This window comes from Podarcis melisellensis (assembly GCF_964234715.1).
Source record: "Podarcis melisellensis genome assembly, chromosome: 4".
NCBI classification, from domain to species: Eukaryota; Metazoa; Chordata; class Lepidosauria; order Squamata; family Lacertidae; genus Podarcis; species Podarcis melisellensis.
This window is the reverse complement of record NC_138531.1, coordinates 95,815,115-95,839,967: the sequence shown is the minus strand read 5'-3', so window position 1 is coordinate 95,839,967 and position 24,853 is coordinate 95,815,115. Positions and strand designations below refer to the sequence as shown.

The 24,853-nt window shown below is 47.5% G+C and overlaps 1 protein-coding gene across 1 annotated transcript in view; it reads right to left on the bottom strand.

Annotated features, from left to right (window-relative positions):
* Positions 1–24,387, bottom strand: part of LOC309368776 (retinal guanylyl cyclase 2-like) — a gene marked incomplete at its 5' end in the record, with an annotated part of 45,362 nt that extends 20,975 nt beyond the window's left edge. The window contains 10 exons of the mRNA XM_081909083.1: positions 491–647; positions 2,930–3,106; positions 4,820–4,900; positions 6,030–6,161; positions 7,189–7,285; positions 15,814–15,898; positions 19,120–19,147; positions 19,835–20,236; positions 22,197–22,498; positions 23,895–24,387. Coding sequence (XP_081765209.1) covers positions 491–647; positions 2,930–3,106; positions 4,820–4,900; positions 6,030–6,161; positions 7,189–7,285; positions 15,814–15,898; positions 19,120–19,147; positions 19,835–20,236; positions 22,197–22,498; positions 23,895–24,387 — 1,954 coding nt within the window. The remainder of the gene's footprint in view (positions 1–490; positions 648–2,929; positions 3,107–4,819; positions 4,901–6,029; positions 6,162–7,188; positions 7,286–15,813; positions 15,899–19,119; positions 19,148–19,834; positions 20,237–22,196; positions 22,499–23,894) is intronic.
* Positions 24,388–24,853: the final 466 nt, after the last annotated feature.

Below are 24,853 nucleotides of genomic sequence, written 5' to 3'. Positions count from 1 at the left end.
AGGCAGCTCTGTTTAGGGAAGCTTTTAATGTTTAATTGTATTTTAATATTCTGTTGGAAGCCGCCCAGAGTGGCTGGGGAAACATATAAATAAATTATTATTATTATTATTATTATTATTATTATTATTATTATGGATGGGCAGCATCATTTTGCATCAGCTGAGGTTTCTGGACCCTTTCCAAGGTCAAAACCACAAACATACAGAGCATGACAATTACCGTATTTTTTGCTTCATAAGACTCACTTTTCCCCTCCTAAAAAGTAAGGGGAAATGTGTGTGTGTCTTATGGAGCGAATGCAGGCTGCACAGCTATCCCAGAAGCCAGAACAGCAAGAGGGATTGCTGCTTTCACTGCAAAGCGATCCCTCTTGCTGTTCTGGCTTCTGAGATTCAGAATATATTTTTTTCTTGTTTTCCTCCTCCAAAAACTAGGTGCGTCTTGTGGTCTGGTGCGTCTTATAGAGCGAAAAATACGGGTACTTCTTACCTTCTGCAGGGGGCTGAACGCCTAAGTCACTCAGGGCTGCCAGGAGCTCGCCGTAGCTGTAGTCGGTGATCTTCAACATAAATCGCCCATCCACAACGCAGTTGCGAGACTTGAGACGTCCGTGGGGGATCTCCTGATGGTGCAAATATTTCATTCCCTGAAAAGGAAAGGGGTCAAGTGCTTCAGTCTGGGCATCGCCAGAGCCGAGGAACATAAACCCCGGTTAAAGACCTGCCCGGTCCAGCATTCTCTGCCGGCGAGATTCAGGGCTCGATAGTGAAGGCTGGTGTAATGGGAATTAGGGTTGCTTGTGCGTAAATTCCAAACTGCTCCGAGCTGGTAGTATAGCTGGACCTTTCCCCGGTTTGACAGCCCTAAAACACGACTGTCTCAGTCACTGGCAGAATCCGTCAGTGGGCGTTTCCTAAACTTCCTCCAACATAAGAATTCCTTAACAGACAACCTCCTCCTCGCTTCTCTGCGTGGAAGCCTTCTGCGCAGAGTGGGCGTTCCAAGCGGTGGTCCTGCACTCTCCTCACTGACCTCGCTGGAAGAGTCTCGGAGCCTCCCCTCCGAAGTACTCTCAGCCTCTCCTTTCTTCCTGGTGTCACCTTGGTTTCCTTCCCCAGCGGAAGCTCTCTCTCTCCCCTTGCTGGTTCCCTCTCCGGCATCATTAGGGAGCCTAACCTCTCCACTCGGCTCCGATGTCAGTTCCCTGACAGCTGGCGACTGCAGTTTCACTTTGTTTAGCTTGTGGTTTCCATTTTTAGCTGTTTGGGCTAATCTCTCGAGACAGAGCTGCCCTCCCTGCCATGGACCGACCTAGCCTCCTTGAAGTTGCCCTGGTGCAATCAAGACAGGACTTTGGGGCAGTTGTCTAGGGGCTCAGTCTTGGCAGCCCATCAGTGATTCCTCCTTGGCCATCTCCCACTGTTGGAGATCAGAGGTACCCTAATTTTCGCTCTATAGGACGCACCGGACCATAGGATGCACAGGACCATAGGAGGGGGAGAACAGGAAAAAAAAAATCCCTCTCCCTTCTCCCCCTCTAAAACAAGGTGCATTCTGTGCATTCAAGGTGCATTCACCCGAAGCCTCTGGAGCCCAGCGGGAGTTCCCACTATGCTCCGGAGGCTTTGGGTTCCTTCCGACCTGGTCTTTGGGGCTGGTGGGGGGAAGCGCTGCTTTCCCCCACCGCCAGCCCCAAAGACCAGGTCGGGGAGCAGCGCGAAGGTGTCGCCAGCTTGTGGGGCTGGCGTTGCAGCCTTCCCCCCACCTTCGTACAGCCTTTGTAGCCTCCGCAGGACAGCTGGGTGAAGGCACCCCGATGCCCTGCGGAGGCTTTGCGCAGCTAACCCCAAGCTAGAACAGCAAGACGGAGCGCTGCGCAGCGCTCCATCTCCCTGTTCTGGCTTTGGGCTTAGCCGTGCAGCCTGCATTTGCTCTTTAGGACGCACACACATTTCCCCTTAATTTTTGGAGGGGGGGGAAGTGCGTCATATAGAGCGAAAAATACGCTATGTGTGCTACAGACCTCTGAGACACCCCCTAAATTAGCCTGCAGTTCATCTGTCTCCACGATGCATAGTAGGGTGTTCTTCCTTTGACAGAAGAAGAAGAAAAAGAGTTTGGATTTGATATCCCGCTTTATCACTACCCGAAGGAGTCTCAAAGCGGCTAACATTCTCCTTTCCCTTCCTCCCCCACAACAAACACTCTGTGAGGTGAGTGGGGCTGAGAGACTTCAGAGAAGTGTGACTGGCCCAAGGTCACCCAGCAGCTGCATGTGGAGGAGCGGAGACGCAAACCCGGTTCCCCAGATTACGAGTCCACCGCTCTTAACCACTACACCACACTGGCCACCAGTGTGATTCAACTAGCACTCATGACCTTTGGATACAAAGGCTTTTATCCAAAATTAGTCATACTCGGAGGGACCCACTGAAATGAGTGGACATGAATAACTTAGATCCATTAATTCCAATGGGCCAGAGTTAATTAACCCAGTGCACTAGCGGAAACCAGAGCAAGAATTTCCACTAGTGCAATGGGGCTTTCCCTATTTCTCTACCCACCTGCGCCCCCTGTACCTCCCCCAAATCCACGCTGGAGGGGCAGAGAAACCCTCAAAATAGTGTGCAAGGAAGGGAAAGGGGAATGGAACAATTACCGAAGCCTGACGTTGGATTCCACTGAAAGCATCTACTAAAAGCAGGACTTAGTTGGATAAAACTCAAAATGTCTTGCGTTGGCTCTGCATAAAGGACCTTTTTAATTCTTCCAAGGATCTGGCCAGAACCCAAGGCTCATTTTCAGAGCTGAGAACAATATGACAGCAAAGGTTCTCTCCCTTGTGAACCCATTGTGTTCAGTTTTGCATTTTTGATACAACAGCGTTCCAACCTTCATTTTCGTCCCCAGAATAAGGAGAGAACTTACTTTAATTAAGTCCATCAGAAGAGATGATTTGAACATCCAGTCCAGCTTTATGTCTGTGTTTTGCAGCAAATCCTCTAGGCTCCCTCTGGAGCAAAACTCCATCACGATGGCAGAGAGACCCCCATCAGATAAAAGGCCTAAAAATGGGTTCACATTTTCATGGCGTACATCCTTCATCTGGGGACACAAGGAGCAAATTGCAAGAGAGATTGGGGATCTCTGACTTTCTTTTCTTTGATACTCAGGTTGAGATGCCCACGAGAAAAATAAATGTATCATTATGTCAGATATGAAGACTGCAAGGATGCAGAATGCAGGTTGCTCCACAATTATTCTGCAAAGTTTTAAGGGCACTTCTGGAGCTGCATGCAATATTTATTTTGTTGTTTATTCCACTTGCTTTCCACCTTCCCATTTCAGAAAATCAGCAATGCAGAACGCAACTGAACCAAAACAGCACAAAATAACAATGCAATCATCCAACAGAAAATTGAAAGTTAGTTCCACTGTCTGCTGATGGCAAATGATAAACTTGAGTGGTCATGGCACAGATTAAAGGCTGGCTGCCCTCTTTGCTGCTCTCAGTAGACCAGGTCAAGTGGCTGCAGTATGGAACTCCTCTAAGACCCATCTCTATAGCTAATTGTGAATTCAAAGATGGGCTTGGGTAATGTTTTGGAGCTGTCAAATTGGGCAGAGACATAAAAATAAAGTAAATAAGATGCTGAGTTTGCCTCACCGAAAGTGTTCGCTGCAAATAACCTGCAGCTTCTGAAAATGCCATTGCATTTTAAAAAGCAGAGCCATCACCTTGCCAACAAAGATCCATATAGTTAAAGCTATGGTTTTCCCAGTAGTGATGTATGGAAGTGAGAGCTGGACCATAAAGAAGGCTGATCACGAAAGAATGGATGCTTTTGAATTATGGTGCTAGAGGAGACTCTTGAGAGTCCCATGGACTGCAAGAAGATCAAACCTCTCCATTCTGAAGGAAATCAGCCCTGAGTGCTCACTGGAAGGACAGATCCTGAAGCTGAGGCTCCAATACTTTGGCCACCTCATGAGAAGAGAAGACTCCCTGGAAAAGACCCTGATGCTGGGAAAGATGGAGGGCACAAGGAGAAGGGGACGACAGAGGATGAGATGGTTGGACAGTGTTCTTGAAGCTACCAGTATGAGTTTGACCAAACTGCAGGAGGCAGTGGAAGACAGGAGTGCCTGGCATGCTCTGGTCCATGGGGTCACGAAGAGTCGGACACAACTAAACAACGACATTATGTATGGGAGTTCTTGTTTCAGTTTATTGGAATGAGATCTCCCTAGCCATTGGCTCAACTGAAGCAGTGGAATGTTTATGAACATTCTGCTATTTTGAGGTGGTTAAAACTCAGTTCCATAAATATAGGGATAGAGGGTATGGTGCTCTTTTAGTGGGAAAGTGAACACAAGAGGATGAAGGACATGCTGACTAGCTCCATGATGACACCTTCTGCTGCCCCTGTAGCAGATATTCCCCCCCATTCATGCATTGGTTCCATGTGGCAAAGAGCTAAGAGTTTTCCCATGTGGTTGGGCTAGAGGAGCTCTAAGCATGGATACCAGAAGCATGGATACCATGGATACACACACAGGGGTTTTGCACACTGGCTGAATGCACAGACTGGGTGGCAGTGTTTCCACTGTGAGCAGCTGGGCAGGATGGGCATAGACATGGCATGCATCATTATTGGGAGTGGGACTAATCCTGTGACCCCTCCATATGCATTTTTTTCCAAAGCATTGAAAGAAAGTGTTATATGAACCTTCTTAAGAGCAGCCACAGAAGAGACACAGAAAATACGCATTTCTGTGTATACATGTGAGTCACCATTTGCTCAATAACATCCATACCTGGCTTAACAAGCTGGCAGTCCTCTGTCTCAGGTCACTGGTTGCTCCAGATTCCAGTTTCTTCAGCCATACCCAGTCGCCCTGGCCAGAAAAGGTATCAGTAAATGATTAAGAAAGGCCCTAGGCTAATTCTAGAATTGAGACACAAGTATGCACCCCTTTGCGATGTTTACAAAACGTCACGATTCAGATTCACATGTTGCACGTTTCCAGATTTCACAAATTCCAAATGGTTAGGGGCTGATTTGAAAATAGGGGGTTGTTGCTTGACAATATATCAGAATCAAAATTGTTTTTCAGATATCGTGGTGGAATGTCTGAAGGAGTGTTCATTTTGGATCCCTGATTAGCTAGAATCATTGAGGAGGAGGAGGAGGAGGAGGAGGAGGAGGAGGAGGAGAAGAAGAAGAAGAAGAAGAAGAAGAAGAAGAAGAAGAAGAAGAAGAAGAAGAAGAAGAAGAAGAAGAAGAAGAAGAAGAGGTGTTTGGATTTGAATTCCCGCTTTATCACTACCCCTAAGTGGCTAACATTCTCCTTTCCCTTCCTCCCTCACAACAAACACTCTGTGAGGTGAGTGGGGCTGAGAGACTTCAGAGAAGTGTGACTAGCCCAGGGTCACCCAGCAGGTGGAGGAGCGGGGAAGCGAACCCAGTTCACCAGATTACGAGTCCACCGCTCTTAACCACTATACCACACTGGCTCAGCAAATAGCTAATTCACAGAATCATAGAACTGCAAAGTTGGAAGGGACCCCTAGGGTCATCTAGTCCGACCCCCTTGTAATGCAGGAAACTCAACTAAAACACCCATGACAGATGGCCCTCCGAAACTCAAAAACTGCAGAGAAGGTCTCCCATCCCTTCCCTTTGCTTCCCTTCACCTAAACATTGTTTCCCTTCATAATCTCCCCTTCCCCCTAGGATGAGTGTAACCTTTCATTTGCTACCCAGCAACCAGGCAGCGTCTACAAACAGGCTGCAAGTATTCACTGGGAAAGATGCCGTGACCAGTATGTGGTTCCTGATTGCCTGAGATCACATGATTCCTGCATTGTACCCATTGTTCTAAGGCCATTTGGAAGGGACTAATGCATTTCTAGGGCCATTCTATGCCATTTTAAAAATATATCTCAACAGCATCACTTGGGGATCCTGATACACCCACCCCCTTAAAATCCAAGAACGGCTAGATTTAATCAGTGTTCCACTACCTTGTATATTGCCACATTGGAGGATTCGTATGTCACAGTTGTGCTTTTCACCGACAAAGAATGTGTGGCAGATCTCAGGCTTCGAACTTCCAAGTTGCTCTTAGAATCGCTCAGGCTATCCACCGCCAGTCTCTGTGAGTAGGAAATCAAGGAGCACGTCCTACTGATTAAGGCTGAACATCTCGTTCAGATTCAGTGTTGACACAATGGCAAGTCTGCTGGCTAGTCAACATTTCTCCCACCTCAAAGTGTCATGATTTCCAGTGCAGAAAAGCTAAAAGGTAAAGGACCCCTGGACGGTTAAGTCCAGTCAAAGGCGACTATGGGGTTGCGGCGCTCATCTCACTTTCGGGCCGAGGGAGCCGCCGTTTGTCCACAGACAGGTTTCTAGGTGATGTGGCCAGCATGACTAAACCGCTTCTGGCACAACGGAACACTGTGATGGAAACCAGAGCACACGGAAACGCCATTTACCTTCCTGCCACAGTGGTACCTATTTATCTACTTGCACTGGCCTGCTTTCGAAATGCTAGGATGGCAGAAGCTGGGACAGAGCAACGGGAGCTCACTCCATCGCGGGGATTTGAACCACTGACCTTCTGATCAGCAAGTCCAAGAGGCTCAGTGGTTTAGCTCCTTCTCATGAGTTATCTTTTCAACTAAATGTCCACCCACCTCCGCCACCCCATGCAAACTGCCCATATGACACCACAATCTTCTCAGAATTGTTGGAAAACCTGTGGGGGGGGGGGGAAGGCACTTTTTCCACATATGGTGGGACTGCCCCTAGATATCTTGACAATGGCTTATCAAGAAATGACCAAAATACTCAGTTATCCCATTCCAGCTTCACCACAGCTTTGTTTACTTAATCTGTGGAACAATCAACTGAAATATTTCAGCTCTCAGGAACTTTTGTCAAGGGTGATGGCAGCTGCCAGAAGTCCAATGGCTCCCAAGTGGAAAATATTGCAGGATTTGAAATTTTTGCTTTGCTATAAAAAATATGTGCAGTTAACACTTAGCTGAAAAGATAACTCATGAGAAGGAGCTCCTGTGACGGTGTAATGAAAAATGGTGGGAGGAAACTCCACCCCATTAACAGATTTCGCTTAGGTGCAAAGTCAGTGCCAGATGTTGCATGACTTGGACTGCCTACCATTCTGCTGAGTTTGGCGTTGACGAAAGTGAGGTCATCCAGAGTCAGCAGTAACTTCTTAGGCCCTTTGATGACCTGGTGATAGAGGGCGCTGTGCCTGAAAAGGAGCCAGGAGAGCATCGTTATATTTTGTAACTATCTATACACCTCATAGTAAATCATGCCAACTTTACCTTGTGTCTGCTGGAAGGTATCTGGTAGGCAGTCAAATTATGGAACCCTTGGGGAGAACAGAGTCTATAATTCGGGATAACCACCTTTCAGTTGGGGTTGGGTGGACTTTGAGGTCTTTTTTTTGGTGAAAAGCGGTACATAAATACCAGAAATAAATAAAGTAAGTATATAAGTACGTAAGTAAGTAAGTAAGTATCAGGAGTCCAGGTTCCCCACTTGATAACACAGTAAGAGTAGGTAATTAAAAAGGAGGATTTATTGCAAAAACAAACAGCTCCAGACGGCTTCAACCAAGCCTCCGGCATCATTACTCAAGATGACCCTTCTGAAGACTCCTTCCAGAGATGACAGAAGATATTGAACTTACGACCCTTACGTCTCTTGTTTTGCTTCCTATCTAACAATCCTCCCATTTGCCGACTCTTTGGACTGAGTGCATCAACCTCTTCCTGTTCTGAGAGGCTGTTCACACCTTTTTGCGTTTCCTGTGAGCTTTGGCTGTGTTCTAGCCTGCTCTCAGCCTACTGCCTTAATAGCTCACTCGTCAAGGTCAGGAAGAGTCGGAGTCTGTAGCTGCCGGCTCTCCCCTGCCTGACTAACGTCTGAGTCTCCCTGTTCCTGGCTGCTTTCTGCAGTTGACTGCAAACCTTCACTGGGAGCTGGCTCGTTCCTGACATAAGTAAGTAAGTAAGTAAGTAAGTAAGTAAGTAAGTAAGTAAGTAAGTACAACAGCCTGGAGTGCAAAAACTGAGCCTTGCCTGTAGATAAATCAGATGGGAAAGCTTCAATTGCCTAATTAGAGCGTGTTGCTTTACTTTAGTTCCACAACGGCATAAGATTGCCCCCCTCCAGATGGCAATAATGAAGAAAAATTGGGGAAGCATTGCAGAACAATGATTAAAGTGGAATGATTGCACAACAACTAAGGAAATGCAGACGGTCCAGTACAAATCCATCACAAATGCACTATTATTGTATCAATGATGCAGTATGATTGCTTCTTATGTGGGGGTCCAGGGAAATGTGTATATGCAAACCCTCAGAATTAAACCCCACGAGAATATCCCGGGACAGTATCAGTACACCATCTTCAGATGTCCTGGGATGCTCTCGTGAGATCTCATGGGGCCCTCTGAGTTCCTGCAAGATCTTCAATAAACCACTTCCATTCTTTTATAAAAAGTTTATCTTGATTTCTTATTCTTCCAGTATGTTTCGCCATTTCTGCATATTCCATAAGTTTTTGAATCCACTGTTCCTGTGCTTGGACTTCTGCTTCTTTCCATTTTGGGGCAAGCAACATTCTTGCCGCTGTAGTTGCATACATTAATATGTTTCGATACAGTTTTGGTAGTTCTGTCCCTATAATTCCCCAAAGAAAGACTTGTGGGTTTGTCTGTTTTTACAAATGTTATTTTAAACATCCTTTTCAATTCATTATACATCATTTCCCATGGGAAATTGTGTCCTATTCTGGGTAGTAGGTAAAAGCTAAAAAGGTAAAGGACCCCTGGACGGTTAAGTCCAGTCAAAGGTGACTATGGGGTTGCGGCTCTCATCTCACTTTCGGGCCGAGGGAGCCGGTGTTTGTCCACAGACAGGTTTCTAGGTGATGTGGCCAGCATGATCAAACCACTTCTGGCACAACAGAACACTGTGATGGAAACCAGAGCGCACAGAAATGCCGTTTACCTTCCTGCCGCAGTGGTACCTATTTATCTACTTGCACTGGCCTGCTTTCGAACTGCTAGGTTGGCAGGAGCTGGGACAGGGTAATGGGAGCTCACTCCATCATGGGGATTCTAACCGCTGACGTTCTGATCAGCAAGCCCAAGAGGCTCAGTGGTTTAGCTCCTTCTCATGACTTATCGTTTCAGCTAAATGTTAACTGCACATATTTTTATAGCAAAGCAAAAAATTGCAAATCCTGCAAGGTTTGCCACTTGGGAGATATTAGACCTCTGGCAGCTGCCATCACCCTTGACAAGAGGGAGCTGGCGTTTGTCCACAGGCAGTTTTCTGGGTCATGTGGCCAGCAGGACTAAACCACTTCTGGCGCAATGGGACACTAACTGAAACCAGAGCGCACGGAAATGCCGTTTACCTTCCCGCCACAAAAGGGTCCTGAGTTGAGGGAGCTTTTGCTTCTCTCCTTCCTTCCTTCCTTCCTTCCTTCCTTCCTTCCTTCCTTCCTTCCTTCCTTCCTTCCTTCCTTCCTTCCTTCCTTCCTTCCTTCCCTCCCTCCCTCCCTCCCTCCCTCCCTCCTCTACTTGTTTGCCTCCTTCCCGTCTTCTCCCTGCCTGTGGCCAGCGCCAGACACTGCTCTGTGGGGCTTTCGGCATGGCGCCTTCTCCTCTGAGGAGACCCGAGAAGACTCCAGAGTCGGCGGAGGGTGGTGGACCCGCTGCTGGGCACCCCTGCTGGGCGGGCGCTGTGGCACATGGCACCACTCAGCCAAATGGAAAAGACAGCTCTGAGTACCTATTTATCTACTTGCACTGGTGTGCTTTCAAACTGCTAGGTTGGCAGGAGCTGGGACCGAGCAACAGGAGCTCACTCCGTAGCGGGGATTCGAACCGCCGACCTTCTGATCAGCAAGCCCAAGAGGCTCAGTAGGAGTGGTGGGCTCCTACCTACCTCATGTCATTATCTCAATTCATAAATCAAATCCAAAAGCCAGTCACCCAATTACATAACCCAGATCAATTTTGCCTCCACCCGTGGCTGATGAAGATATCTGACTCATTCACTTGAGCAGGCTATAAGGACCAGAATGAATGAATGTGGAGATGTTAGAAGGTCTTAGGCAGGGACGCGGACTTATAAAAAATATTGGGGGGGCCCGGGAAAGCTCATGAATAATAAATAAGCTCATGAATATGCAAATGAAGTGGCGCCGCCTCCTCGTGAGCGAATAGGGGAGAGCGTGCTGCGCCTATTAATCAGCTCCAAAGGAAATTGGGTGGAGCTTTTGCTCGGGAGGGAGGGCAGGAGGCATGCAGCCCGCCCCTCCCTGTGCATTTTGGGCTGGGGGAGGGGCGGCGATGGCGCTCTGCTGGAGGGGCGCCGGAGATTATTGGGGGGGCGGAGCCCCCCCAAACGAATTTTTGAGGGGGCTCGGGCCCCCTCAAGCCCCATGGAGTCGGCGCCTATGGTCTTAGGACAGCTTTGGTCATCTTAGTGCAGGTGGAAGGCTGGCGGGTTATCCCAGTGTGGTGTAGTGGTTAAGAGCAGTGGACTCGTAATCTGGGGAACCGGGTTCGCTTCCCCGCTCCTCCACATGCAGCTGGTGGGTGACCTTGGGCCAGTCACACTTCTCTGAAGTCTCTCAGCCCCACTCACCTCACAGAGTGTTTGTTGTGGGGGAGGAAGGGAAAGGAGAATGTAAGCCGCCTTGAGACTCCTTCGGGTAGTGATAAAGCGGGAGATCAAATCCAAACTCTTCTTCTTCTTCCCTCCCAGGTCCAGACAGAGGGGGGGGCCATATGGGCCACTTGGCCCGGGCCTCCGATTCTAAAGGGGGCCTCAGTCAGCATATTCACAATCCTTTTCCCTATGTATTTTTAAAAAGCACTATTGTATATCTATATTTTCCATTTTGTCTTTATATTTTTTGCTCTATAAGTCTCACTTTTTCCCTCCTAAAAAGTAAGGGGAAATGTGTCTTACGGAGCGAATGCAGGCTGCGCAGCTATCCCAGAAACCAGAACAGCAAGAGGGATTGCTGCGTTCACTGCGCAGCGATCCCTCTTGCTGTTCTGGCTTCTGAGATTCAGAATATATTTTTTCTTGTTTTCCTCCTCCAAAAACTAGCTGCGTCTTGTGGTCTGGTGCGTCTTATAGAGCGAAAAATACGGTATATACTTACCTATTTATAAGACTTCAGTTATCCCCAGGGTAAAAAAAGGGGGGGCACATTATCTACCTGGCCCGGGCCACTGCCTGGCTCTGCAAGGCCCTGATCCCTCCTGTAAATCAGAAGGTGATTTCATGGTTCCCCAGAGAGCATCTGATCTGCATTGTATTGACTCTGTAAGCAAGCCTCTTTCTGGCATGCTGGCCGGACCACCCTCACTCTGAACAAGCATGCACCATTCTTGGGCCAAGAAGCAACAGCTGCAACAACAGCAACACCTTCTGCACACACCCTACATTTCGTAACCATCGCCGGAGGTGGCTGGACAAGGCGGGAGACCGTCTGGACTGTGATTTCCCAAGCTTCATGCAAAGGCGTATTTATGTACCATGATACTTTAAAGAATTAAAGGCACTCTCTGTCAAGAGATTGGATGAAAGATGAGGAATGGCGGGAGGCACCAGCCGAGGGAACCCCGCCCCCCTAGGCAAACCCCAGAGGAGGAAGGTGAGGCTTCGAGGAGAGGTCAGAAGTGGAAGATTGGGAAGAGGTGCTCCATGCTGATGGGGAAACAGGGTTTAGTGAGCAGGAAGAGCCTGTGACAGGAAGCAGTTCAGATTCTGACGCTGAAACAGAGGGGGGTCAAGGGACTGCTGGAAAACCCAGGGAGCTGCACGGTCAGGGGAAAAACAATGCTGTCCAGGGTTGTAAAGACTGCGGAGAGAATAATTGGGTGCACTCTTCCCACCTTGGATCAAATCTATGCTTCCAGGTGCCATAAGAAAGCTGCAGAGATAGCGCAGGATAGTGCGCACCCCAGAAATGATCTCTTTCAACTCCTGCCTTCTGGAAGAAGGTACAGGGTTATTAAGACTGGGACTGAGAAATAGTTTCTACAACCCTGCTCAGATAAACTGATGAAGGCTGTACAATCAAGCTGTGCTGTTGCTATTGCCTATCTCTCATCAGTTCTGGGATTTCTTTTTGGGAATCCAAGTTTGCCCCCCAAAAAAACAAACAAACAAACAAACAAATATCCTCTACAACAGCTTCCTCTACCCTGTGCCCCCCAGAGACTTTTCTTCAGCTGGGAATGAAGACTCTTGTGACACCTGAAAGCTCTTTCTTGTACCTTACCTACCAGTAATGTTCTACAAAAGTACGGATGCAGATGGATGTCATAGTGAAGTTTTGGTCTTGAGCTGTTTTTGGACTACAAATCCTATCATCCCTGACCACTGGTCTTGCTAGCTAGGGATGATGGGAGTTGTAGTCCGAAACAAGCTGGAGACCCACGTTTGGGAAACCCTGCCCTGCTGTAGCCCAACGACATCACCCTGGCCTAGACCATTTTAGGGTCAATGCCAAACATTGCAACTATGACGAACTGGCTCTGGGCGCTTGCTCACCTTAACGTGTTAATGATTCGGCGCTCTTATTTTTCTAAACGCTAAGCAGGAAATCGGTGAACTCCTGAATTGTCAGAGGATTTTGAACACCTGGCATGTCATAATTGCTCCACAAGTAACACTTAGTTAGCACAATTTATTTCCCTAGGTCTGCAGTCATTAACCAATTAGACCTCCCAGTAACTCTCCCTTTGTGAGACTGAAGGCTGTTGATGACTCAGAATAGACAGTCGACAAAACGTGGAGCGGATTCCTGCCTATCGCTGGGTTGAAAGGAGCCGTGCAAACCAAATGGAGCCTGAATGAACTCTGTGCTAGAGTGGATCGCAAAGTTTGTACCAAGATGGATATTCCATGTGAATATGGATGGCCAGCCAAAGCTAAGAACCTGTTTTGCATCTGTTAAATTATCTAACTTATGTTTTTATATTGTGGTTTAATCTTGTTAACCACCCTGAGACCTGTGGTTATAGGCCTGTAGACTAACTCGAAAAATTAGAATATCGTGGAAAAGTTCCTTTCTTTCACTAATTCAACTTCAAAGGTGAAACTAATATATGAGATAGACTCATGACATGCAAAGTGAGATATGTCAAGCCTTGATTTGTTCTACAGGTGAAACTCGAAAAATTAGAATATTGTGGGAAAGTTTCTTGATTTCTGTAATTCAACTTAAAAGGTGACACTCATATATGAGATAGACTCGTGACATGCAAAGCGAGATATGCTAAGTCTTTCTTTGTTATCATTGTGATGATCATGGCGTACAGCTGATGAAAACCCCAAATTAACCATCTCAGAAAATTAGAATATTCAGTGAAATCAGCAAAACAAGGATTGCAAATAGAGCAAGATTGGACATCTGAAAAGTAGAAGCATATCTAGCTTTGCATGCCATGAGTCGATCTCATATGTTAGTTTCACCTTTTAAGTTGAATTCCTGAAATCAATGTACTTTTCCACGATATTCTAATTTTTCGAGTTTCACCTGTATAATAATAAATGTACAAAGCTCGTTATTATTAATCATGCATGTATCTAGGGATGAGGAAGAACTATCCCTGGGACAACTATCCCTCTCACCTCAGGCCACACCCCTCATTGGCTCTGATTCTGTTGTTACATACAGTTACTGATTCACACTTGTGTGCATGAAAGAGTTAACCTGAGCCCAGAGATCAGGTTGCAGGTGGGTGTGGCTTTACAGGTTCTCAGCAGGCTCTGTCCCCCCAATCTGTCTTTCTCTTTGGGCTTCCTGGAATAAGCAAAGAAGGAGACATGCAGTCAATGGCTCCCAGCTGCAGGAAAAACCAAGTGAATTGAATCTATCCAGAAGAGAGATTGAATAGCCTGCATCTTTGCTAACCCAAAGACTACATGTGCTTTTTTGTAAGGTGTGATGGCCTGGGATGCCGATTCTGAGAGTGAACTGGAGGAATCCCAGCCGCCACAGGAGTCCCCGCCTCCAGGGCCGGCTGAACTGGGGCAGGGCCTTGATTCTGAGGAGCCTGCACCTGGGCCGGATCCTCAGGAGCAGGCACCAGGTGAGTCCACTCTGGCTCCGGAGGTGGTTGAGGACTCAGTGCCTGCAGGTGAATCTCCCCCTGGGCCCAGTAACCCTTCAGCCTCTCCTGAACTGCAGAGGCTTAGGGCAGAGAGGCGAAGGGAACTGGTTTCTCCCAGGAGGAGTGCTTGCCTTAAGGCCAAGGGAGGCGGGGCTCCTGGGGGCCAGGACCGCCCCTGGCCTCAGAGAAGATAAAGGCCAGTCAGCCCGGTCCCAGGTTGCGGGAGCAACGTCATCATTGAAGAGCTGTATCGGCCAGCATCCAGTCCTGTTCCTCCAGTGTTCCTGTTCCCCGCCCGGCTTCCTGCTTCTGATCTTCGAGTTTTCCTGTGCCCGCCCGGCTCCCTGTTTCGGACCTCGCCTCTCATTTTGTGGACTATTTCCAGGCTAGTGACTCAGGACTGAACCTTGACTACGGTAGCAGTAACCTTCCCCCCGGGACCAGCACATAAGGAAACCAAGTACTGCAAAAAAAAGGGGGGCACTTGCAACCTTTTTTTTTTTTTTTTACTGCCTTCGGATGGAGACTTGTTTTCGGTAACTTCCGGAAACTCTGAGTAAAGCATTCACTTACTCGCAAAGCTACGAGTCTGTGATTTATTCTAGCCTAAGTATTTTTGTGGGAAATGTTTGTTTAAAGACGAATGAGGGCACATGTAAATCTAACCAGGTTTTAATGTTCTTGGAGCAATTGCCACTGCGCTAACTCTGCTGCAAGAGAATAAGGATCTCTCTCCCAAATCTTTCTCTCCAACAGCTTTGCACCCTCCAGGAGTGCTTTGCCTGAGTGAAAGGTATCCCTGACCTCTGGCAATGCCTCTTGCTTGTCTCGATGGAGAATAGAGGTATAGCCTTATTAGACTTTACCGATTGGTGGGCTCTGCGTTGCTCCCAGACGGGAGGAAGGAAGTCAAATGACACCAAGGGTTGGTTCAGAGAAAGAGTTCTTTATTTCTGCTCTCCAGAGCAGGAGAAAGCCACTTGCGTGGTCAGTCCACAGCAAGTCCAAAGAAATGAGAAATTTCATGCAGTATATATATCCTCCAGGCATCCTTCCCCAGGAATCCAGCCACGTCAGCTCATGCATGCAAGTTGACATCACAGATGTTCCTGCTCCGGTACTCTTAACCATAAAAGGGTTTTCCTTCCTGTACATATGACCATAAAAGAGTATTCCTGTTCCTATATTCTTATCTTGGAGCAAGAGGTCACCAACTCCAAGAACACACTCTGGCGCTGTTGCCGGACTAGGTCTGTGCGGCGTCAGAGTGTGGTAAGATAAGACCCAGATATGGCATCCCAGCTCCACTGGAACAGCCAAGGTCGTCCATTCCTTCAGAGGGGCATGTGTAAGTGTGTGTAGAAGCGAGTCTGCTGTGCAAAAGTAATATATATTACCCCACCCACTTTTGACTCTGGCCCCTCCCATCACTGACATGTGGTCCTCAGAAGGTCACCCAGAAGGGAATTTGGCCCTTGGGATCAGAAAATGTTTTGCCCCCACCCTGCCTCAGATCATGGCTCAAATGTTATGATAAATGTTATGATAAGCTTTTGCCTCCTGACCAGTGAGCTAGGCAGAGGCCTTCTTCAAAACTAGAAAGAGAAGAAAATGCTCTTACCTGATCAGGTATGCCAGGCACATCCCAAAGAGCAGAAGGGTGAGTGGCGGCAGCAGGATCAATACCACGACGGGAGGCTCCAGACCTAGACAAGTAACAGGGACAAGAGATGGGTCAAGGCAGGGCTACATGAACTGTTTCCATCCCGGGTGGTCATTCTAAAAACCGTGACTTTAAGAAACTTGCTCTTTACTTTTTCCTCTACCCTCCCCACACCTCTTTCCTCATGTGCCGTACCTTTTAAGATTTTTTTTAGCCCAAGGGCAGGGATTGTCTTACTACAGTGTGGTGTAATGGTTAGAGTGTTGGACTAGGACCTGGGAGACCAGGGTTCAAATCCCCACTCAGCCATGAAGCTGACCTTGGGCCAGTTGCCATCTCTTCGCCTAGACTGCCTCACAGGGTTGCTGTGAGGTTGAAATGGGGAGGAGAACCATGTAAATAATAATAATAATTATTATTATTATTATTATTATTATTATTATTATTATTTATACCCTGCCCATCTGGCTGGGTTTCCCCAGCCACTCTGGGTGGCTTCCAACAGAATATTGAAATAGAATAGTCTATGAAACATTAAAAGCTTCCCTAAACAGGGCTGCCTTCAGATGTCTTCTGAAAGTCTGGTAGTTGTTTTTCTCTTTGACATCTGATGGGAGGGCGTTCCACAGGGCGGGTGGACCTCAGTGTCCGGGCATGATGATGGGGGTGGAGACGCTCCTTCAGGTATACTGGGTCGAGGCCGTTTAGGGCTTTCAAGGTCAGCACCAACACTTTGAATTGTGCTTGGAAATGTACTGGGAGCCAATGTAGGTTTTTCAAGACTGGTGTTATGTGGTTCCCAGTCACCAGTCTAGCTGCCGCATTCTGGATTAATAGTTTCCAGGTCACCTTCAAAGGTAGCCCCGCAGAGAGCGCATTGCAGTAGTCCAAGCGAGAGATAACTAGAGCATGCACCACTCTGGCAAGACAGTATGTGGGCAGATAGTCTCATCATGCATACCAGATGGAGCTGATAAACAGCTGCCCTGGACACAGAATTGACCTGTGCCTCCATGGACAGCTGTGAGTCCAAAATGACTCCCAGGCTGCACACCTGGTCCTTCATGGGCACACTTACCCCATTCAGGACCAAGGAGTCCTCCACACCTGCCCGCCCCCTGTCCCCCCAAAACAGTACTTCTGTCTTGTCAGGATTCAACCTCAATCTGTTAGCCACCATCCAATGAGCTCCTTGGAAGGTATTGCAAATCACTTTGGGGTATCTCATGAGAAGCAATTAACAAATGAATAATAATTGCAAGCATTGCCTACTCTGACTGGCAACATCTCAAGCAGCGGTCTTGCCCAGCGCTTGCCCCCTGGAGATCCTTTTATTTCCAAGGACAGAAGCTGGCCCCTCTGCCTGCAGACCCTGCAATCCCTCTCTGGAGGTTCAGGTGTTAACTTTTGCCCCAACTTTAAAGGTAAAAGGGCCCCTGACCATTAGGTCCAGTCGTGACCGACTCTGGGGTTGCAGCGCTCATCTTGCTTTATTGGCCGAGGGAGCCGGCTTACATGTGGCCAGCATGACTAAGCCGCTTCTGGCGAACCAGAGCAGCACACGGAAACGCCGTTTACCTTCCCACCAGAGTGGTACCTATTTATCTACTTGCACTTTGACGTGCTTTCGAACTGCTAGGTTGGCAGGAGAAGGGTCCGAGCAACAGGAGCTCACCCTGTCACAGGGATTTGAACCGCTGACGTTCTGATCGGCAGGTCCTAGGCTCTGTGGTTTAACCCACAGCGCCACCCGCCTCCCATGCCCCAACTTTAGCTGCAAACAAAATGCCTGAAAGTCATTTGTCCCCTCCCTCTCCCCCCTCCCCAGGGAAGAACTATGCCCCCCTCCCAGTCTCTTGACTGCCACTTTGGTCTTTGGAAACAACTCAAATTATATTAAGTTCTTTTCTTTTCTTGCCAAGATAAGCCGGGTATTCACCAGGGCCATTTCAAATTGCCAGAAGCCAGCGTAAATACACAACAGCCGTCAGCAGCGAGGAGATCTACAGATCAAATACCCCAGATCTGCTTTACAGTGGTACCTCGGGTTACATATGCTTCAGGTTACAGTCTCCGCTAACCCAGAAATATTACCTCGGGTTAAGAACGTTGCTTCAGGATGAGAACAGAAATCGTGCTCTGGCGTCACGGCAGCAGCAGGAGGCCCCATTAGCTAAAGTGGTGCTCCAGGTTAAGAACAGTTTCAGGTTAAGAACGGACCTCCGGAACGAATTATGTACTTAACCCGAGGTACCACTGTATTGTAAACATGGGCGAGGCAGAGGGACTCAGGACCTGACGGCTAAATGTGGCCCCCAACCCTCTCTATTTGGCCCTTGGGAATCTCACTAGGCCATACAACCCCTGAGCCCTGCTCTGTGCAACCCCCTAGGGTGTTTTTGCCTGACTGGAAATGTGTCCAATATCTGAGATAAAGCCTCTATATTTGTTTCAAATGTTTTTAAATACTGATCTTTAAGTGGTTGAAACCGTTGTGACACCTGCTGGGGAAGGCTGGACAATACATTTAACAACAACAAACAGATACGTTTGACTTTTCTTGCTCCACCTACTTTTGCCTCAATAATAATAATAATAATAATAATAATAATAATAATATATTTATACCCCGCCCATTAAAATACAATAACCTATTAAACATTAAAGGCTTCCCTAAACAGGGCTGCCTTCAGATGTCTTCTAAAAGTTTGGTAGTTATTTTTCTCTGGGTCCTTATTGCCTGGCAATAAACTTCACCTTCTTATTCTCCATTGCTGAGTCTGCCTGATCCTTATTTAACACCAAGCGAGTACCTGCTTACGTTCAAGTGCTGCAATATAAATGATGATACACTAACAAATGCCATTGGCTTTTCGGTTGGAGGACGGAGAGGAGAAGAGGTTTCGGTGTGGGGAGGACAAGGGCTCTCTGCAAAAACTCAAATAATAATATAATAATAATAATTTATTATTTATACCCCGCCCATCTGGCTGGGCCTCCCCAGCCACTCTGGGCGGCTTCCATAGAAACCAAAAATACAGTAAAATATCACACGTTAAAAACTTCCCTGAACAGGGCTGCCTTAAGATGTCTTCTGAATGTCAGGTAGTTGTTTATCGCTTTGACATCTGGTGGGAGGGTGTTCCACAGGACGGGTGCCACTACCAAGAAGGCCCTCTGCCTGGTTCCCTATAACTTGGCTTCTCGCAGCGAGGGAACCGCCAGAAGACCCTCAGTGCTGGACCTCAGCGTCCGGGCACCCACCTCTGGCAAACGGCCCCCAGAAGATCGTCTTGTTAAGGTAAAAAATCCAGGGTGAGAGACTACTCAACAGCCCAGCTTGTCGGGCTCTGATAATAAAAACGTACGTGTTTTAAAACAGCTGATAAAAGGGAGTAATAAAAACTTGTTCATGTATGCCACTACTGCGGCCCATGTTCTGTTAGCCCCCAAATGGAAATCGAGTGAAGTCCCACCTAAAGAAGGATGGCAACTGAAACTGATGGAATATGCGCAGCTTTTGGACCTAACACATAGAATAAGAGAACAAGAAGACCATACATTTAAAGAAGATTGGAAAACGTTTCTTGAATATATGGAGGGAAATTGTGTTTATTTGAAAACGTGGGCATCATTAAGATAAATTCAACAGTGTAAATAAGTTTTGATGGATGGAATAATGGAATACTAAATGGTTTTCGCTTATGTAAAATACGCAGGGATTTATGTTATGCAAAACGAACCATGGAAAGAGAAGAAGGGAAGTCATGGATATTTTAAGGATGTTGAAATGAGTATTCTAAATTGTAAAACAGAAAATTCAATTTAAAATTATGGGGGGGGGTGGAGAATGGAGCAATAAAAATAAACATCAGGAAAGGAGGGGTGGGAAGTTATGTGTGTATAAAAATATTAAATGGTTTGAAATATCTCCAGACACATAATAAAAACGATATATGGATTAAGAAGGAGTGTCAACAAAGTGCAAGAATGCTAGATATGGGCGATACGGGCACCACTTACCTCTGATGCAGGGAACATCTGGATCGAACCAACAGCTGGAATCAGCTGGGGGTGGGCTTCCTCCGGGAAAGTGTATTGCCCTTCCAAGGGGTTGTACCAAACCAGAGGACACCACCAGCAAGTAGGTGGGGAAGAAATGGCTCCCTCTGCCGTCTGTGTCCAGGACGACATATTGGGCCAGAGGTTTTCCTTTGCTGTCCGCCTCTACCCTGCGGCTGAACCCAGCAAAGTCGAGGTTTCTGACGTGCTGAGTCAACGTTTCCCCCGAGACCTCAGTCACCCCCTGTTGATGAGCCTTGGCTAAAGCTTTTGCGACCAGGTAGATGGCATCATAGATGGTGCCGAAGAGTGGAGAGACCTGAAAAAGACGACAGGTTTTTAGCGCCTACCAAAACCTGGGAAATGGCAAACTAGAGCTGACATCCGTCATAGCATTTAGTTGACTTCTGCTTCCACAAATGCCCAGTATGGGGAGGAGAGAGCAATTGAAGGATGGGGAAGATATTTTATGAAATAAAGAAATCCAGCTCCCCGACTCTCTTTTCCACCTGACTCCAAATGTTGCCTATTTGGGAAAGGAAAAGAAGCTAAGCCAACGTGCTGTGTTGGAAGTGGCTTCTAGCCATTCTTGGTTAATTATTGGGCAAAGCCATTGTGTTCAAAATTTATGGAAGTGCAGACAATATCTCCTGAATGGTGAGGCTTGCTGACCTCCTGGTAAAGCAAAAATTCGATCTTCTCCTGTTAGGCAAAGACCACAAGATGACCCAGAATGTCGCCAGATTCTGCAGCTTGAGAATAGACTCTCTATGGATTTCCAAAGAATTGGAAACAAGAGTAAAAAAAATTGAAATCAATCCCAGAACCTTTTCAGACCATAATTCCCTGACTATGGAATTACAAAAAGAAAGCCAAATCTCTTTTAGATGGAGATTAAATGATGATTTATTAGATGATCACAAATTTGTTGAAAAAGCAGATTCTGCGCACAGATCTGTAGGCATAGACCATCCCCCGCTTCAATCTAGTTTGTTAAGAAAATTTGCAAACCCGGATCCACGGGCGACTTTGGGTCATTTCTCTAAGGTAGTCTATTTTAAAGTTTTTATGTGTTTATATGCCTATCGCACTTTTGAACTTAAAAGCCATTGTTGTATATTGTTTTAAATGTTCGTTTTGATGTTGGGATTGTAGTTCCATTTGTGTTTCTCAAGCTGGTTTCTGACCGTAATAAATTTCATATTCCTGTATCTCCTGAATGGAGTCTAGGGTTTTTTGCTGTGCTCACTTGCGAGGTTTGCAAGGGGCCTTCCTTTCATTCTACAAATCACTTCTCTGGTGGTCAGTTGTGTCTGGTGTGGTAAAGGTAAAGGGACCCCTGACCATTAGGTCCAGTCGTGGCCGACTCTGGGGTAGCGGCGCTCATCTCGCTTTATTGGCTGAGGGAGCCGGCGTACAGCTTCCAGGTCATGTGGCCAGCATGACTAAGCCGCTTCTGGTGAACCAGAGCAGCACACGGAAACACCGTTTACCTTCCCGCCAGAGCGGTACCTATTTATCTACTTGCACTTTGATGTGCTTTCAAACTGCTAGGTATGCAGGAGCTGGGACCAAGCAATGGGAGCTCACCCTGTTGCAGGGATTTGAACCGCCAACCTTCTGATTGGCAAGTCCCAGGCTCTGTGGTTTAACCCACAGCACCACCCGCGTCCCCTGGTGATGGTAGAAGACAGGAAAATCCACAGTAGGTGGATCACAGAGAAGAACACCTGGGTTTAGGTCCTCCCTTCCTCTCTGCCAAGTGCATTTCTACAGTTATAATGTGGAGGTCGATTACCGAAGAAGGCAACTGTGATTGATTAGAATGGGTGTAGGATGTTATTTAGCTTTATGTTTATGGGCACAATTCAAAGTGTTGGTGCTGACCTTTAAAGGCCAAAACGGCCTCGGCCCAGTATACCTGAAGGAGTGTCTCCACCCCCATTGTTCTACCCGGACACTGAGGTCCAGCTCCAAGGACCTTCTGGTGGTTCCCTTCCTGCGAGAAGTGAGGTTACAGGGAACCAGGTAGAGGGCCTTCTCGGTGGTGGCGCCCGCCTGGTGGAGTGCCCTCCCGTCAGATGTCAAGGAAACAACTATCTGACTTTTGGAAGACATCTGAAGGCAGCCCTGTTTAGGGACACTTTTAATATTTGATGAATTATTGTATGTAATATTTTGTTGGAGACCCAGCCAGCTGGACGGGATATAAATAAATTTATTATTATTAATTATTATTATTAGCAAAATGAAAGCCTTCTGCTCTAGGCAGTCCTGACCTGCTCAGGTTCCAGATTGAGAGGGATTTCACCCCTTCGTTTCGCTGCCTCGAACGCCTCATAAAACGTTTTCTCCCCGGACTGCAAAGTAATGGTCAACACTGCGTCATAGGCTTCCCGGAATGAGCGGTCGTTTTCCAGAATGAAATAGGAGTGGTTTCGGTACGGGAGGCTGTAGAACAACGTGTCGTACGGCAGGAAGACGTATCTGCCATCAGCCAGACCCATTTCTTGGGCCTTCGTAAGCAAGGTAGCCTGGTCCTCTCCTCCGATGAGAGCCGAATGCATGCACAAAATGATAACTGTGGCACAGAAATTAAAGAAGAAGAAGAAGAGTTTGGATTTGATATCCCGCTTTATCACTACCCGAAGGAGTCTCAAAGCGGCTAACATTCTCCTTTCCCTTCCTCCCCCACAACAAACACTCTGTGAGGTGAGTGGGGCTGAGAGACTTCAGAGAAGTGTGACTGGCCCAAGGTCACCCAGCAGCTGCATGTGGAGGAGCGGGGAAGCGAACCCGGTTCCCCAGATTACGAATCTACCGCTCTTAACCACTACACCACACTGGCTCTCGCTTTAAGAACACCAGAATAGCCAGGCTGCTGAATCAAACCAAAGGCCCAGGTATAATGACTCCCGACAGTGGAGGTAAAACATCATGGCCCTTACAAGAGCTGTACAGTGGTACCTCGGGTTACATACGCTTCAGGTTACAGGCTCCGCTAACCCAGAAATATTACCTCAGGTTAAGAACTTTGCTTCAGGATGAGAACAGAAATCATGCAGCAGCGGCGCAGCGGCAGCAGGAGGCCCCATTAGCTAAAGTGGTGCTTCAGGTTAAGAACAGTTTCAGGTTAAGAACAGACCTCCAGAATAAGAATTAAGTTCTTAACCCTAGCTACCACTGTATAAGGTACATAAGGCAGCCCAGGATTATTTCTGTCATAACAGAAGAGCCTTAATGGGTGAAATTAAAGGCCTATCTAACATACCATTCAACATTTCTCAGATAAAAATAGGGACATTGTGTTCTACATCAGTAATAATTTATTTATACATACATACATATATACATACATACATATGGGACACGGGTGGCGCTGTGGGTTAAACCACAAAGCCTAGGGCTTGCCGATCAGAAGGTCGGCGGTTCAAATCCCCGGGACAGGGTGAGCTCCCGTTGCTCGGTCCCTGCTCCTGCCAACCTAGCAGTTCGAAAGCACATCAAAGTGCAAGTAGATAAATAGGTACCGCTCCAGCGGGAAGGTAAACGGCATTTCTGTGCGCTGCTCTGGTTCGCCAGAAGCGACTCAGTCATGCTGGCCACATGACCCGGAAGCTGTACGCCGGCTCCCTCGGCCAGTGAAGCGAGATGAGTGCCGCAACCCCAAAGTCGGTCACAACTGGACCTAATGGTCAGGGGTTGCTTTACCTTTACATACATACATACATAAATACATACATACATACCACATCTATCTGGCTGGGTTTCCCCAGCCACTCTGGGCAGCTCTCAACAGAATATTTAAAACACACTAAAACATCAAACATTAAAAACTTCCCTAAACAGAGTTGCCTTCAGATGTCTTCTGCAAGTAAAACAGTTGTTGAATCCCACTCAAAACTGTGACAGTCTGCAAGCGCCCTGAAACCTTCTCTATTCCCACCAGGCCAAAGGCTTGTTCTTACCCTCCTTACCTTTAATGTTACCGGCAGCTTGGATCTTGGCCCAAGTTCCTTCAGCATCTCCATCTCCTCTCCCCATCGAGGTGACGACACCCACCGGGAGCCCCCGGTTCCTCAGCGCTGTTGCCAGCTTGTTAGCTGTGTCCCTCCAAAGCTCCTCTTGGGAAGAGACGATGCCGACATGAGCCCAGCTGAAATATTTCAACACAGAGAGCAGGATCCCCGGCGGAGAGGGCAACGTTCTTACAAAAGTAGGGTGGTAGCCTGGGCTGTCCAATTCATCGCTGACGCAGGCCCAGGAAAACACAGCTTTGTTCCAGCTCCTGCCAAGCAGGGAGGCTGCGGCGCAGTATCCTGGGTTCAGGGGACCTATGAAAGCTGACAGGTGCTTTTCATAGCCAATGAATTCAGCCAGAGCTTTAGACGTCTGGCAGCCTTCCTCGCATAACGTGCAGTCCAGCTGATGGGGAGAGTTAACAGAAGGGTCCTTCCTTATCCGCTCCATGGCTAGCTTCACAGCGACTTGGGGGAAAGCCTTAGAGAAGAAGGGGTCGCAGGTCCAAGGGCCCAGCAGGCCGACGTTAAAGGCTGCACAATATATTGGGAGAGGGAGCAGGGCCAAGCCAAGAGTTGCCCACCACAGCCCCACAGCGATCTTGCAGGGCAGTGGAATTGTATGTAGTCTTGCGCACCTCAAGAAGTCTGGAAGGAAGCGGCTTGAAATGGCCATCGTCTCCTGGCTGATTAGTGGCAAGTGAAGAATGAATGAATGAATCTTTATTTATGCATCTAGGAGCCAGTGTTGTGTAGTGGTTAAGAGTGGTGGATTCGTAATCTGGTGAACTGGGTTCGCTTCCCCGCTCCTCCACATGCAGCTGCTGGGTGACCTTGGGCCAGTCCCACTTCTCTGAAGTCTCTCAGCCCCACTCACCTCACAGAGTGTTTGTTGTGGGGGAGGAAGGGAAAGGAGA